Below are 15,687 nucleotides of genomic sequence, written 5' to 3' on the forward strand. Positions count from 1 at the left end.
TACCACTAGATGACAGCAGAACAATAAATTTTGTATTCAAATTTCACGACAGTTTCATTTTTTATTTTGTGTAATAAGGTATTATATTAGGGTACCCCAAATTAGTAAATACTTCTAATCTCAATTGCATGTCTTGTCATCAATTTAAAACAAAATATTATGGAAATGTATTTCTGTAGAGAATAAGTAAAAACTTTTTTCTTATAAAAATATTTAGTAAGCCTTATATTCATTCTATGTTGAAACGTAAGCAGGAGTTAATTATGCCATCAAATCAATGTTGGAATTAGTAATAATGTCCCATTAAAGCATTTTTTTATCTTAGATACTTGAGAAATAATTATACTTTCTGAGGAAAAAAAATTAATTACAGGGTGCTTTGTTGTTGTAGCAAATACTAAAAATATTGTTAACATAAATATTAAAACTGAAAACATTTGAAACAACATAAGCTTTAGGTGAAATTAAACTACAGCATTTGTCAATTTTTTAAAACTTTAGGTATCTTAAAATTTTCATTAGCTATTCCAACCTCATTTTAAGCTTAGTGCACTTCTCATATTCCCCAAAGTGTCTATCCATTAAGGAAAATATAAATGCTTTGAGGGAATAAAAGATAAAATATGGAAGTTAAAATTTAAATGATTTGATCACTATTAATGTGAGTAAAATTCATTTTTTTCAAGCTTGGGAAAGCAAAGTTAAGGTGGGTGTGAAAGAATTCCCTTTCTATCATAGTCCATATTGAGATCTTGTGTTTTCTTCTTCTTGAGTCAGTGTAGGTACTGTGTGTTTTTCCAGATATTTGCCCATTTCATTCTGGTGATCTAATTTATTGGAATACAGTTGTTCATAGTATCCTTATAGTCCTTTTTATTGCAGTGGGGTTGGTATTAATGTCCCCCTTTTCATTTCTGATTTTAGTCATTGTTTCCTCTCTCTTTCTTCTTTGTTTTATAGCTAAAGTTTTGTCAATTTAATTATCTTTTCAAAGAACCAACTTTTGGTTTTTTTTAATTTTCTCTACTGTTTACTGTTTTGTAATGCTCTGTTTAACTTTATCTTTGCTCTAATCTTTATTTCCTTCCTTCTGCTCACTTTGTGTTTTGTTTGCTCTTCTTTTTTCTATCTCTTCCTGGTTTGAGGTTAAGTTTCTGATTTGAAATCGTTCTTCTTTTTTAGCATAATAATTTAGAGCTATAAGAAATGTCTTTTCAGCATCCCATAAGTTTTGGTATGTTTTATTTTCATTTTCATTTGCCTCAAGATATTTTCTTACTTCCTTTGATTTTCTCTTTAACCCATTGGTTGTTTAAGAGTTCATTGCTTAATTTCCACATAGTTGTGATTTATCATTTCTCCCTCTGTTTTTCATTTCTAGCTTCATTCCTGCATGCTCAGAGAAGATACATTGTATAATTTCAATTTTTAAAAATTTATTGAGACTGGCTTTGTGACCTAAGATATGGTCTCTCTCTGAGAATTGTCCATATGCACTAGAGAAGAATGTGTATTCTGTTGTTTTTGGGTGAAGTGTTTTATATATGTCTATTAGGTCTAATTGGTTTAGAGTATCATTCAATCTCTTCTGTCTAGATGTTCTCTACATTATTGAAAGTGGTGTATAAAGTTCATTACTATTTTTAAAATGTAGAATAATTTATTTTTCCCTTCATATCTGTTAGTATTTGCTTCATCTGTTGTGGGGATCTGCTGTTAGATGCATACAAATTTTCTTTCTTTTTTTTTTTTTGACTGGATTTCAGAGTGTGGTTTAAGCTCAAAGTTTAATATACAAATTTTAATTGCTATGTCTTCTTGTTGAATTTACTCCTTTATAAGTATATAGTGATCATCTTGGCCCTTATAACTGTTTTTGACTAAAAACAGTTACTCTAATCTCCGCCTTTTGACTGGAGAGTTTAATCCATTTACATTTAATTACTAGTGATAATTCAGGACTTTCTTCTGCCATTTTGCTATTTAAACTGTGTAGGCTTTACACATTTTTTGTCCATCAATTATTCTGTTAATGCTATTTTATTATTTATTTGATTTGTGTGTGAGAGCTGTATCATATTGAGTACCTTCTTATTTCTATCAGGATATATTTTTCTTTCTTTTATTTTTTTAAAGATTATTTTATTTTATTTCTCCCCCACCCCACCCCAGTTGTCTGTTCTCTGTGTCTATTTGCTGCACGTTATTCTTTGTCCACTTCTGTTGTTGTCAGCAGCACAGCAATCTGTGTTTCTTTTTTTGCATCATCTTGTTTTATCAGCTCTCCGTGTGTGCGGCACCATTCCTGGGCAGGCTGAACTTTCTTTCATGCTAGGTGGCTCTCCTTATGGGGCACATTTCTTGCACATGGGACTCCCCTACACAGGGACACCCCTGTGTGGCAGGGCACTCCTTGCACGCATCAGCACTGCGCGTGGGCCAGCTCCACATGGGTCAAGGAAGCCCAGGGTTTGAACTGCGGACCTCCCAGGTGGTAGACGGATGCCCTAACCACTGGACCAAGTCCGCTTTCCTGGATATATTTTTCATATATTTTCCTTGTGTCTACCATGGGGTAAAATTTAACATCCTAAATATATAACAATCATATGTGATTTAATACCAACTTGATTTCAATAACATACACATACCTTGTTTCTATACCAGTCTATCATCCACCCTTTTTTTACTTATTACGCATTATGTCTCTGTACATGGTATGTCCAAAACCATAGATATATCATTACTTTTAAGTATTTACATTTTGCAAATGTAAGAAATAAGTGGAATTACAAAGCAAAAAGTACAAGAAAATATAACTGACATTTATATTTACCCAAATGGTTACCTTTACAAGTCTTTATTTCTGTATGCTGCTTTGAATCATTATGTGTCCTTTCCTTTCAATCTGAAGAACTCCCATTAGCATTGTTTGCAGGGCAGGTCTAATAGTGATGAACTCTTTCAATTTATGTTTAACTAAGAATGTCTTAATTTCTCCCTCATTTTTGATCATGTCTCTGAGGTCTCTTAGGCAAGTTTTGTTTTTTTAGTTCTTTTTTCCTTTTTCCTCTCTAGCCTGATGCATTTCAATTGTCTTGTGTTTAAGTTCACTGCTTTCTTCTAACAGCTCCAATCTGCTATTGAAACCCACCTGAGAATTTTTTATTTCAGTTATTTTGGTTTTCAACTTTATTTGTTCTGTTTGGTTCTTTCTTAAAATTTCTATCTGTTTATTGATATTTTCATATTCGTTCCATGTTTTCTTGATTTTCTTTAATTCTTTCTATTTTCCTTCATCTCCTTGAACATATCAAAGATTATTTTTTAAAGTCTTTGTGCAGCATCCACAGTATCACCCTTTACATTGGTATTTTCTGATTTTTTTCCCTCTTCTTTTTGATGAGCCATCATTTCCTGTTCCTATTTTTTGTCTCATAATCTTTTTTTGCTCACTGTTTATTTAACATTTTAAAATACTAACTCTGGATTTTAATTTCTGAGATGTCTGTTTCTTGAGCTTGTCCTCTGCTGGTGATATGAAAGAAATTTTCTTGAATGTCAGCCCTTTTATCAAGAATGTCCATTCTAGGCAAATGCAAAGTACAGGATCCTCCCTGTCTTTTCTGGGCCTATGTCTTGACATAGGTTTGTCCTGGTTAGTGGCTTAGGAGTTCTGCCATTTATAAAAGTTTGAGTGCCCCCTGTACTTCCTAGGAAACAAACCTTCTCTCTCACATTTTCCATTGCAGGATGTAAAGCAGGTTTGCCTTTACCTAGGGTCACCTGCCTCAGTAGTTTCTTATACTGTTTTCATTGTCTCAAGCTTGTTTTGTCTGGAGGGCAAATTTTGGATGTGTGGGAGGCATGACAGAGATGAGTTTCCCAAATCTGTCTTTTCCAGCCAGAACAAGGCCATGGACCTACAAATGAAGTACTGGTTACCTCCAAACTGCCCAGGAGGGGGGATAATGGAGGGAATAAGGAGGGGACCAGGAACTACTTCCATACTCCCCAAAGCCTGCTCACTAAATGCAGCCCTTCAACTGTCCTTCTCAGCTCTGAGGAAGTGTACCATCTTTCAGTTTCCTCAGCTACCTTTGCCTGGGGTAGGTTGGCACAATGGCTACTGTCAAGAGTTGTGGCCTCATCACTCTGAAGTCACTAATCAAAAGCAATGTTCAGCAGTTGGCCTGACTCGACCACATAATAAATTGACATAAAAAATGTCTACAAGTAATGATTACTTTTACATGGTGAAAGAGCTCCCCTTTCTTTCCACTGTTGAGTTTCAGGCAGTTAGCATAAAATTGCTCTTCTCATTAGGCAGAGTTGGAAGTAAACTCCCAGACCTAGGCTAAGTATGTTTAGATTAAAAATGTTGTTAATCGCAAAATTATGCCATGTTTGAGATTAAAAGATTTCACAAGTGTTAACAACTGAAAATACAAGAAAAGGAATTAAATAAGTAGGCAAGAAGATAGGACTTCTGGTCTGTTAACTAAAATTTTATTTTTTACTCTATTATATATATCCATTTCCTAATTTTCCCAGTTATATTTTCTCACTTAGATATCAAGTTTGTATTTGCTATGAAAGACAGGGAAATTTTTCCTTGATGGGATCATTCCACTAAGATTTCTCTTAGCTCATTGTTTGGGAAGAAACACAATGGTTTTATTTTGTTTTGTTGTTTGTTTATTCAGGTTATAATACACTACATAATTTTAGATTATGAGGGATAAGACAATCAGATTAAACTGCTAAATAGATTAATCAGGTATGTAAACCTTAGATTTACAAATATTATTCATGTTTGTTTTATGTATTTATATTATCTCTTTTTTTTTTTCGCCTTTGCAGAACTTGGAATCAATTTTGATCACATTTGGCAGAAAACCTTGACTGTGTTAAACCCACTGAAGCCAGCAGATGGCAGCATTATGAATGAAACAGATCTCACTGGACCCATCCTTTTTTGCATGGCTCTGGGAGCCAACCTGCTTCTGGTAATGCATGGAAGCAGACACCAGATTTTAATTCCTGTCTTTTTTGGTTTCAGGTTGGAAAAGATTTTTGTAAATACAATAGGAATCATGTCCCTTTACATAGTGAAAGGTGTCCACTAAACTCCTAAACTCCCGTTTTTTTTTTCTTGGTGAGAGGACATATTTAATGGAACCAGAGTGACAAAAAGAAACTGCCATCATGAATTACAATAGATAAAAACATATATATTGAAAACCCCACCAAGTCAAATTAGATCATTCATGTCTTACTCATCATCTTGTTATTAAGAATACTATCAACATGGAATAGTTGATGGAAGTATAAAGACTTGGGAAATATAAGGCCTGTTTCAGTACCTGTTTTCTGGGAGATTTCTGCTGTGACACTTAAGTTCTCTCTCCTCTTTAATATTCATTTCCTTTGCTGGGATATATCTCAACAATATTTCTAATAGCCTGTGAAATCTAAGATGAGTCTCCTTTTTGCTGATTGGTTACTATGAGTAAATTAACTTGCAGTGATAGCACGTGGTTTATTTATTCAACCTATATATTTTCCTGGTTCTTTTAATTTTCTGTTTCATGAAGCTATTGCTTCCTGACATCAGTATTTGTCTTGCGTATGGGTCCCTTTCATTCCTATGTCAGGAGTAATGATATTGAGAGTAACCAAAAGAGTAAAGAAAAACATATTTCCACCTAAATCAAGTTAAGAACACATGCTAGCTTATACGTTAGAAAAGAGTTTCACAAAAAAAAAGAAGAGGAGGAGAAGAAGATGGTTGAGAAGAAGAAAGACAAACAGGAAAGTTTGTGAGTTTAGACCAAGGAGTAAATGGCAGCACATTAAACACAGAAGATGCAAAAGATGCTTGAGACAGTCCAAAAAGTATAGGTTCATTAAAGTATAAAGAGAAAAACTTGGCAGGAGAAATAATACAGGAATTCAAAGATTCTAGAAAAAAACATAACTCACAGTCCCTTCTGCCCTTTTACTGATATCCACTTCCCATGAAAATAAATTATATTTTCAAGTGTAGCTACAATATTCAAGTAGCTATAAAATTTATTTGCAACTAGATAAATTTCACTCTTCATTTATTAATTACATAATGTCAATCAAAATACTGACAGCAGTTTAATTTCTGTAGGCTAAAATGGTCAAGAATCATATCAGATTTATCCAAAATAATAGGATTTAGTAATAACATCTTATTTTACTTTCAAGTGCAGCAAATGCATATTCTCTGTAAATTAAACACTGTATCAACCTATCAACCAGACTTTTAATTTAGTCTCTAACCTCTGTTCTTCTGTCTTTGTCTCAGAAATTTGATATGCTTAGATTAAGATGCTAAGTAAGACTGTGCCAATTAATCAAATAGTCAGAAACACTCAATTTAATATATTACCTTGTCTTTCTTTCAAGTCATTTGTACTATCATAGCTGCTTGTTTTTCTGTAGAAAATATAACCTTCACCACCCTTTAAAGAAAAGTATTAATACCACTAAAATCTTTCTTAGATATATAATGTTAGCTAAAGTTATTTAAATATCCTCTTTTTTTAAAAATTTAATTTAATTTTTTATTTCTCTCCCCTTCCCCCCAAGTTGTCTGTTCTCTGTGTCCATTTACTCATGTCCTTCTTTGTCCACTTCTGTTGTCAGCGGCACTGGAATCTGTGTCTCTTTTTGTTGCATTATCTTGCTGTATCAGCTCTCCGTGTTTGTGGCACCATTCCTGGGCAGGCTGCACTTTCTTTCACGCTGGTGGCTCTCCTTACAGAGCACACTCCTTGCGCTTGGGGCTCCCCTATGCAGCAGACACCCCTGTCTGTGTGACAAGGCATTCCTTGCGCGCATCAGCACTGCACATGGGCCAGCTCCACATGGGTCAAGGAGGTCCGGGGTTTGAACAGCAGACCTCCCATGTGGTAGATTGATGCCCTATCCATTGGGCCAAGTCTGCCTCCCTCTCTTTTGTTTTATATACAAATAAGATAGGCAAAGAACTCTTAATTGGAAGTGAAAAAATTGAATCTACTCCTAACATTGCCAATCTGCTGTGATCTTGAACCTGTTGCTTCTCATTTCTGGGCCTTCATTTCTTCATTTTGAGAACAAAAAGGGTTTATTTAAATTGTTCTTAAGATTACTTTCAGTTATGAAATTTGTGGGAATGTGTGAAAATGCACATTTTCTGAATGGATGTCAATATTGCCAGTTGGATTTTATCATTAGATTTGGTAACATCAGAATTGATCCTGATGAATATAAAGCAATAAGGATAAGGATAAAAAAAAAAAAAAAACCTTGAAGGGAGTGGATGGGCTCAATCAGTTGAACACCTGCCTCCCACATGGGAGGTCCCGGGTTTGATTCTCTGTGCCTTCTGAAAGAAACAAAAACAAACAACAAGCGAAATAATTGCAAACACCAATTCAGGGACACCAATGTGACTCAGTGGTTGAGTGCTGGCTTCCCACTTACAAGGTCCTGGGTTCAGTCTCTGGCCCCTGGTACCTTTGTAAATCAAACACTGTATCAACCTGGTAAAACAATAACAAAAACAAAAAACAAAAAAACAAAAAAAAAGCCCTAGAGGTCAATTAAAGTAATGTTTAACTCAGAATGCATTTGCCCTGACCCAGATATCTAGAATTAAAATGTAATGTGGCTATTTTACAGACATTGTGCAATCGAAAGCCAAACTAAATATAGAAACTATATCCAAATCTATTCATTATCTTAGGAGGTGTAAGGTTCATAGTCACATATTCATCATTGTTATGATTTATATTCATAGAAGGCACATTATCTTTTAGTGTGCTTTCTTCAGGTTAAAGGAGGCAAATCTGAGAGAATAGCTTCAAATATTTAACATAAATTTTGTTTTCCTCATATTGCCCACCAAAACTATTTCTACTCCTAACACCACACAGGCAAGTGGTTTAAAGCTATGACTCCTTTAGATTTTTGGGGTAGAGCAAAGTGTGCTCTGGAAAGGAACACTTATGACCAATATAATCAGAAGAATCAGTGTTTTGAATCAAGATGTGGTAATGAGGATAGTTAGGGGAAGGTCCTGAGAAATTCTGAGGTTAAAAAATTGAATATTTATTTTCTATTTAAATTACAAGCTCTTGAGAATTTGAAACAAATTTAAAAATGGCAGTGGCCTCTGCCAAACGGAATTGAAACTAAAATTGGATAACCTAACAAAAGAAGGCGATGAAGAGAGAGGTCATTCATGGATTTGGAAAGGCACAATTTTACTGCTAAATGATTTCTATTATTCCCTAATCGTCCCATTCCATTCACAAAACTGACTTTTGGGGTCAGAAAGGTCCAGTTATGCATCCCTTGAGTATAAGGAAGAGTTGCCCTTTACCATTATAACTAGTCTTTCCTCAGAATTTTTCCATCCAATTAAAATATTAAGTATCTCTCTAATCATGAAAGTGACTTTGAAAATTGTCACTGTTTTCAAGGTAGTACAAGCCAGCCCACCTGAGCAGTTCATAACTGTTGTGTTTCTTTTAGCATGATGAGCATTATTTCATAGAATCAACATAAGAATACAAAAGATACTCAATGACAACTTATCAGTGGCTAATGCAAGACAGAATTCTGATAGCATAGCCCAGGGTATTTTCTAGAAGAACTTAGTAGTTACCAACCTTTGAACTACTGAGGAAGAAGAGTACAAAAACCTGGGCAATTTTGAGCATTAAAAGAGTCATAACATTCTCCATTACCCTCAGTTAATTGTGAAATAAACATCTCTCTAATTCTCTAAGGCAAAAGAGCTTCCTAGATAACAGCCAAGGAGAAGAAAAAATGACACTTAAAAAGCTCTCCTTCTGAATCAATTTGAAAACCAGGGACAGACTGCTCAAACTTTAACTTAAATTTCTAATCAGCTTAAAGTAAACATAAAATACAAATGCATTTTTTTAACTGGCGCTCTGGCAATCTCAAGTAACAACATTAAAATATCACTTGAACTAAGAGTATGTTGTGTCATTCACTGGTTAACTTTATTGGGGTTACTTTAGCTCCTATTTCCCAGTGCCTTGTGGGTTATGTTTATTATTTATGATTGCTCCACAGGTATTAGTGGTGTACTCTCAACACTTAAATTTACCCCAATTTTGTTACCACGGGATTTACATAAATCAACTTTTCCTAAAGTGTGTTCAATAAAATTAGTAATAGCAATTATGAAAACCAAAAGGATTTTGTGGTCAAATAAGTTGTATTATGCTGGGTTAAATAAGGTTAAATAAGTCCCATGATTTAAGACTTGCTAGAATTCCTGTAGATGTTAAGGTCCTAAATTTCAGAGCCAGATTGCTTGGATTTAAATCTGAGTTCTACCATTTGGCATTACATGACCCCAGGCAAGTTGCTTAACCCTTTGGACCAGTTTCCTCATGTGTAAAATTGGTAAAATTGTACCTATCTCATGAAATTGGTGGATTAAATAAGTTAATACATGTAGAGCACTTAGAATAGGACCTGACATAGCAAATCCTGCAGGTTTTTGCTAATATTACTAACACGCATTATAAATCTCCATGACTAAATAAGAATGATTTTTCATTCATTCATTCATTCATGCATGCATTCATTTATTCATTCAGCAAATATGGGGAGCAAATATTTTCTCACTTATGTTTCATACACCTAATAAATAATCTGTGGTAAAAAATATGAATCTAGTTGTAATCAGGAGTTACAAGACTTCAGTGATTTATCAGAAGGACTCCCAAATCTCAGCAAAGCTATTTTACCCATGGTTATGGTTTATTACAGTGCAAAGATACAAATTAAAATAGGCAGCTGAAAAGGGTTCAAAAGGTAGAGTCCAGGTGAGATTAGTCTCAAATTTCTAATTATCTCCAGTGGAGTCCAAGAAACAGCTCTTAATACTCCAAGAAATCACATGTGACAATATGTACAAAATACTGACAATCAGGGAAGCTCACTCAACCATTGGTTTCCAGAGTCTTTATTGGGATTTGCTCGCATAGGCATGGGGGGTGCGGTTCACGTGACTGATCTTAGTTACTCAATCTGCAGCCCTTCTTGGTCAAACGGATACTGCCCAAGGTTCCCATCCTAAATAGCAAAGTTAGCACAGACTATCTGGAAGTCCCAAGGCTCAAGGTAAACAAAGACTCTCTTATCAGGAAGCAAAGTCCAAGGTTTTAGAGGCTATCTCCCAAGAGTTAGTCAAGGACTAACCTCTACTTTGAAATGAGCAGGGTTTAGACAAACCAGACCTCCTGATTTAATCTTTTACTGAATACTAGCAATTTTTCATCTTTTGTCTACCATTCTGGCCCTGTCCAAAGTATAGCATGTAGGTGTTTATTTTCGGGTCCTGAATTCATTTTGTAGCCAGTGTATTTTCCAGAGCCCCGGTATCCTGATGATAGGTAGTATTACAAAGATGTGGAACAGCATTGAGCTGACTCTAAAAGCTTCGTCGTCTTTGTTCACATCCTAATTTACTCTTGCTGTTTGTGGCATGTTCAAACTGTTTCTTCTCATTGTTTCAGGCAGGAAAAGTTCAGTTTGGTTATGTATATGGCATGAGCGCCATTGGCTGCCTTGGGATTCACGCCTTACTGAACCTGATGAGCTCCTCTGGGGTGTCCTATGGCTGTGTGGCAAGTGTGCTGGGTTACTGCCTGCTCCCCATGGTCATCCTGTCCAGCTGCGCCATCTTCTTTTCACTACAGTAAGTGACTGTGTGCCCTAATTAATCCACATGTACAAGCATGGCTAAGCCTTGTCAGAGCAAAAGCTAACCTCTTTTAATTATTTTGGTAGTAGAATTGGGGAAAACATGGCTAGCAGAAGCTATATACAGATTCAGGAAAGTAGGTCAGATTTTGTGGAAGTTGCTGTTCCTATTTCAATGGTTTAAAAAACAAATTAAGCCAAGTTATCTTTAAAACTGGCATTTTTTAAAGATGTCACATTCTTCAATGTGAATTATTGTCCTGCATAATATAACAACTACAGAAAATGCACTTGTTTGATTTTGGAAGAATAAGTGCCTGGTGAACACTGACAAATTGCTTCAGCTCCCAGGCTTTCTGCCTTCCAGGCTGGAAGCAACTGTTCTTTCTCTGATGAGGTTCCTTGCAATGCAGAATTCCCAGGAACTCTAATGAGTATAGTAATGCGTAAGCACTTTATAGCATATATTCTCAGTCAATAAATCTGTTTTTTTCCCCTTCACTTATGAGGTTCATATTTGCAATTCAAAACTATTAATAAGGGTACATTAGATAAAAGTTTGTTAGGCAGTTTCCCAGGGCATTTGCATGCCACTACCATTTAGGCTTGGGGAGGGGAGGAACAAGTGATTACATAGACCTTTGTCACCCAAAACACTTTAAACACAGTTAGAAATAAATGTTTGCCATCCATTCTTGCACATCCATCGGAGACATAGTTAGAATCTTAGGTCATTACCATTTGGATAGAACACTAGATGAAAGAGTTACCAATGGCAGGGATAAATGTCTTAGAAGAGACTTAAAAAATATTTTTGTTTTGGTATAATCTCACATAATTTTCTCCATAACATTCTTAAGAATGACTTAGTTGGAAATGTTTTTCACTTTGGTTTTACTATGGTCTCATTTTATAAACAGCATTCTTTCCCTTTATTTTTTTAATGTAACATTTTGTGTGATCTATGTATCTTTTCAAAATAAATACAAAATATATTTTAAAAAATGACTTAGAGCAAACTCTTATGTTATTGGCATGTATTCCACTTTTTAAAAAGAGGAATAAGACAGGAAATGGACACCTTGAATGTATAAATATAACATGAGTTATCAGTATATTTATTGAGATTTATCCATGAAGTACTCCACATTTTATGTATCATGTTCTTAAACATACTGTTCCATTTATTATATTATTTAGTATGGATAGGTGGCATGTTAGTGCAAAGTTCAGACTCTACAGCTTCTATTTCATCAGATGCTTTTGACAAAGAATAATATTATAATCCACCTTTTTAAAAAATTCTAAGTTTTAAGCATTATTTCAGTAAAGTTGAGATTTGTGGCATTTTAAATGACTCCAGATTATTAGGGAAAGAAAATAAAAGCTGAAACTCTTAGATTTTGAGAGTCATTAGAATTCTCGCCCCTTTTCATTAGATTTTCATTATTAAATTGTAAAGGATGATTTCTAAAAGGGGAATAAGCTACCTAATCTCTAAGATCATTAATCAGACGTTACCTTTTAGGGCATAGTAATATATAATTCATACTAATCACATATAGTTTTACATTTTTAGTCACAAAAATCTGCAAATTAATTCACTCTAAAAATTATTACTAATAGATGTTAATTAAACCAATGTATGAAACATTTATTAGAATACCTTTTAAATATTTTTGGTTTATTTATAACCAAAAGGCATTATAAGGAATATTGTATAATTTGTCACTTGTTTTGTTTTATTTTGATTATTAAAAGTAGGTATTCTGCCATTCCCATACACAAATAATAAACATAGTTCTTAACTTCAGATTCAAAGTAGGATCAAGTGAGGCAGTGTGGTTTGATGGTGGAAAGAGTAATATGCTAGAAGATAGGGGATCTTGACCCAACACTTACTTTGCTATGTGATTTTTAAGTCACTTCCTTGCTTTAAAGCTGTGCATTAGATGGTCTCCTGAGGCCTCTTTTAGCTCTTTAGATTTTACTTTCTTAAATAATACATTCTGTCTTGCACATAAGGAAATTCACCCATTCCTCCCTCTTTTTTTCCCATGGGGGCTAGATTTACTACTTTATTTGCCTATTTGTTCTTAAAGTACCAATTGCCTCCACAATTATCTCTTCGATGAGCCAAATCCGTTGTAATGTCCACATATACAAAATGGATCTTCAAGGATGAAGTTGGAGAACACACACGTATATGTTTTCCTGTTCCATGTGATTCCTACTTGAGCTGTGCCAGACTTTGTTACTTAAGATAAAACCTGGGAAGTAGACCTGAAAGCAGTGGGGATAAAATCATCCTACAGGAATAACAAGTTCTGTAACCTTTTTGTCCAACTCTGGGTCAATTTAGGAGGAAAGTAGGGGAAAGGAAATCTCTTACTGTTGTAAGAGAAGGCTCTAAAAACAGTTTATAGAAGAAAATTAAGGCGTTGGGATTTTAAGGCTGAAGGATAAGAATGGCCACGGGTGAATTTTTCTGATTCTAATGAAGTTCTACTGAAGTGTAAAATGTTTAGTCTCAGATGGCGAATTTGACTCAAACGTTGTCTAACTGGCAGCCTTTGAGTTCATATGGCTCATCACCCTCATTTTACAAATGGAGAATGTGGTTATAAATATTGTATTGAGAACATTTCAGAGGCCGCTCTGACTCAATAATCTCCTTTGTCTTTGCTATAGAGGAACCTTCGGAACTGTGGCAGCACTGGCCATCATCAGCTGGTGTAGTCTCTCAGCTTCCAAAATCTTCACTTCAGCTTTGGCCATGGAAGGACAGCAGCTTCTCATTGCCTATCCTTGTGCTTTACTTTATGGGCTTTTTGCCCTCCTAACTGTTTTCTAAAAGTGTTTTAGATAGAATTGCAAATTTCTATTTGCTTGCTGTTCATGTTATCTTGGAAATGTATTAGCATTGAAATTTGGTGATATGGTTTCTGTTTGATTGCTGTTAAGAGAACGATAAGTAGAGAAACAAAACAGCACTTAAGGCTGGTGCTCTAATAGTCCATTTGAGTTGAAAGATGTTTTGCCGTTTGGCTTTGATGTATTAAAGCATTTTTAAAAACTTTAAAATAAAATGTAATTAAAATATATTTTTCCCTCATAACTCTTTTAAAGTAGGAATAGAGTTGTTGGACCCCACTTTTCTCAACAGATGCTTTTCTGAGAAATTGTAAATAAAGTCATAAGATCACTGTTTAAAGGAAACTTATAGTGAGTCTTGAGAAACTTTCAGGCTTCAGATGCACACTCATTGTTAATATCAAGATGTCCAGACCCTTTGGAGAGTTGCAGGTGTGGGCTATATAGGGTTTTATTTTCCTTGATCATTCAATGAACCTTCTGTCTTTCAATTCACTACTTTAACTGCTCCAACTGTTCGATTACGACAGGGCATTGACTCACCACTGTTTCAAGCCTGCATGTCCCCTTTCTCTGTTTAGTTGCCATAGCCCATTAGTATGACTTCTTGCTTGTGTATGTCTTCAGCATTCTTGGCAATTGCCCCCTATGCAGTTGAATATGATTACAGAAAATCTCACTTGTTCCATTTTAGTTATATTACCATATCTTCAATGGTTCCTCAGTGTTGCACTGAATCCTACTACATTCTCTGAGTAAATTTACTTTCACAATTTCTGAGATGATTATGTAATACAATTTCTTTACTCCTCAAATTTCCAACATGCCTTCCTCATGCCTCACTATTAGTTGATGACCTGGCTTCTTATTTATTAAAAAAATAGAAACATTCAGAAAAGAACTTCCTTGTCTTCCCATCATTAGGTCAGTACACCTGCATCTACTCCATATATGCTGCCTTCCTTCTTGTTACTGTCCCTCCTCCTATTCCTAGTCAGCACCACTATCTAAATATCCAGTGTTTCCTCTCAACCTATCATTTATTTCAGCACATAAACATGTTTCAATACATCCTTAAAATATTCCTTTGATTAACATCACTCTCCAGTTATGGCCCATTTCTCTGTTACTCTTTATAGAAAAATTCCTTGAAAAAGTTGTCTATTATCTCTACCTTCACTTTATCACTTCCCATTCTCTCTTTCCTATAGTCTAGTCCGGTTTTATCCCTTGATTCATCAAGACTGCATTTGTCAAATCAGCAACAGCCTCCATACATTTCCAAATCCAATGGTCAATGATCGTCATTAATTTTATTTGAACTCTCAGAATATTTGATAAACCTCCCCTCCATTCTGCCCAAGCCCCTTCACTTGAAGCATTTACTTCTTTATTTGGCTTCTGAAGCATCTCATGCTCTTGTTTTTTCCCCCTACTTCATTGTTCGCTGCTTCTGAGTCTGCTTAGCTAGTCTCTCTTCTTTTTCCTCCCCTCATACCTCTTCTATGGACACTCATTTCCCATTTGAGCTCATTCAATTCTATAGCTTTAAAATGTAATGACAGTAAAATTTACATTTTCCATCTGAGGGTTTCCCCTGACACATAAATCCAACTTATACTTAATTTCATTTGTTTTCACCATGAAAAAATAGCTCAAATATAGTATGTCTGAAACCAATCCCTGCTTTCTACCTGTAGCTCTTCCAAACTTCTCCAACTTTATAGAAGGAACCACAAATCATCCAGTTGCTTAGTCCAAAAATTAGTAGTCAGTCTTGATTACTCTTTTACTTTCACTCCCAACATCTAATCCATCAGAAGTCTTATTGACACTATATTCAAATGTGTCCCACATTTGACTGCCTCATGAGCTCCTTCAGTGGTGACACTGTACTCCAAGCCACTATCATCTATTGCCGAAGATGTAATCTCCTAACTGGTTTCCTGCTTCCACTTTTTCTTCCCAGTTGTAATTTCTCCACACAGCAGCCAGTACCATCCTTTAACAATGTAAATAAACTTTCTTCTCAAGCCCTTGGCCATTTAA

At 35.1% G+C, this 15,687-nt stretch overlaps 1 protein-coding gene across 1 annotated transcript; it reads left to right on the plus strand.

Annotated features, from left to right (window-relative positions):
- The first annotated feature begins 1,206 nt into the window (after positions 1 to 1,206).
- Positions 1,207 to 13,868, plus strand: LOC101443256 (protein YIPF7). Its single transcript, XM_071213270.1, has 5 exons — positions 1,207 to 1,234; positions 3,882 to 4,109; positions 4,864 to 5,009; positions 10,578 to 10,759; positions 13,456 to 13,868. The coding sequence occupies exons 1-5, from the start codon at positions 1,207 to 1,209 to the stop codon at positions 13,616 to 13,618; spliced, it is 747 nt and encodes a 248-aa protein (XP_071069371.1). The 3' UTR covers positions 13,619 to 13,868.
- Positions 13,869 to 15,687: the final 1,819 nt, after the last annotated feature.

Source organism: Dasypus novemcinctus, chromosome 1 (assembly GCF_030445035.2).
Source record: "Dasypus novemcinctus isolate mDasNov1 chromosome 1, mDasNov1.1.hap2, whole genome shotgun sequence".
NCBI lineage: Eukaryota > Metazoa > Chordata > Mammalia > Cingulata > Dasypodidae > Dasypus > Dasypus novemcinctus.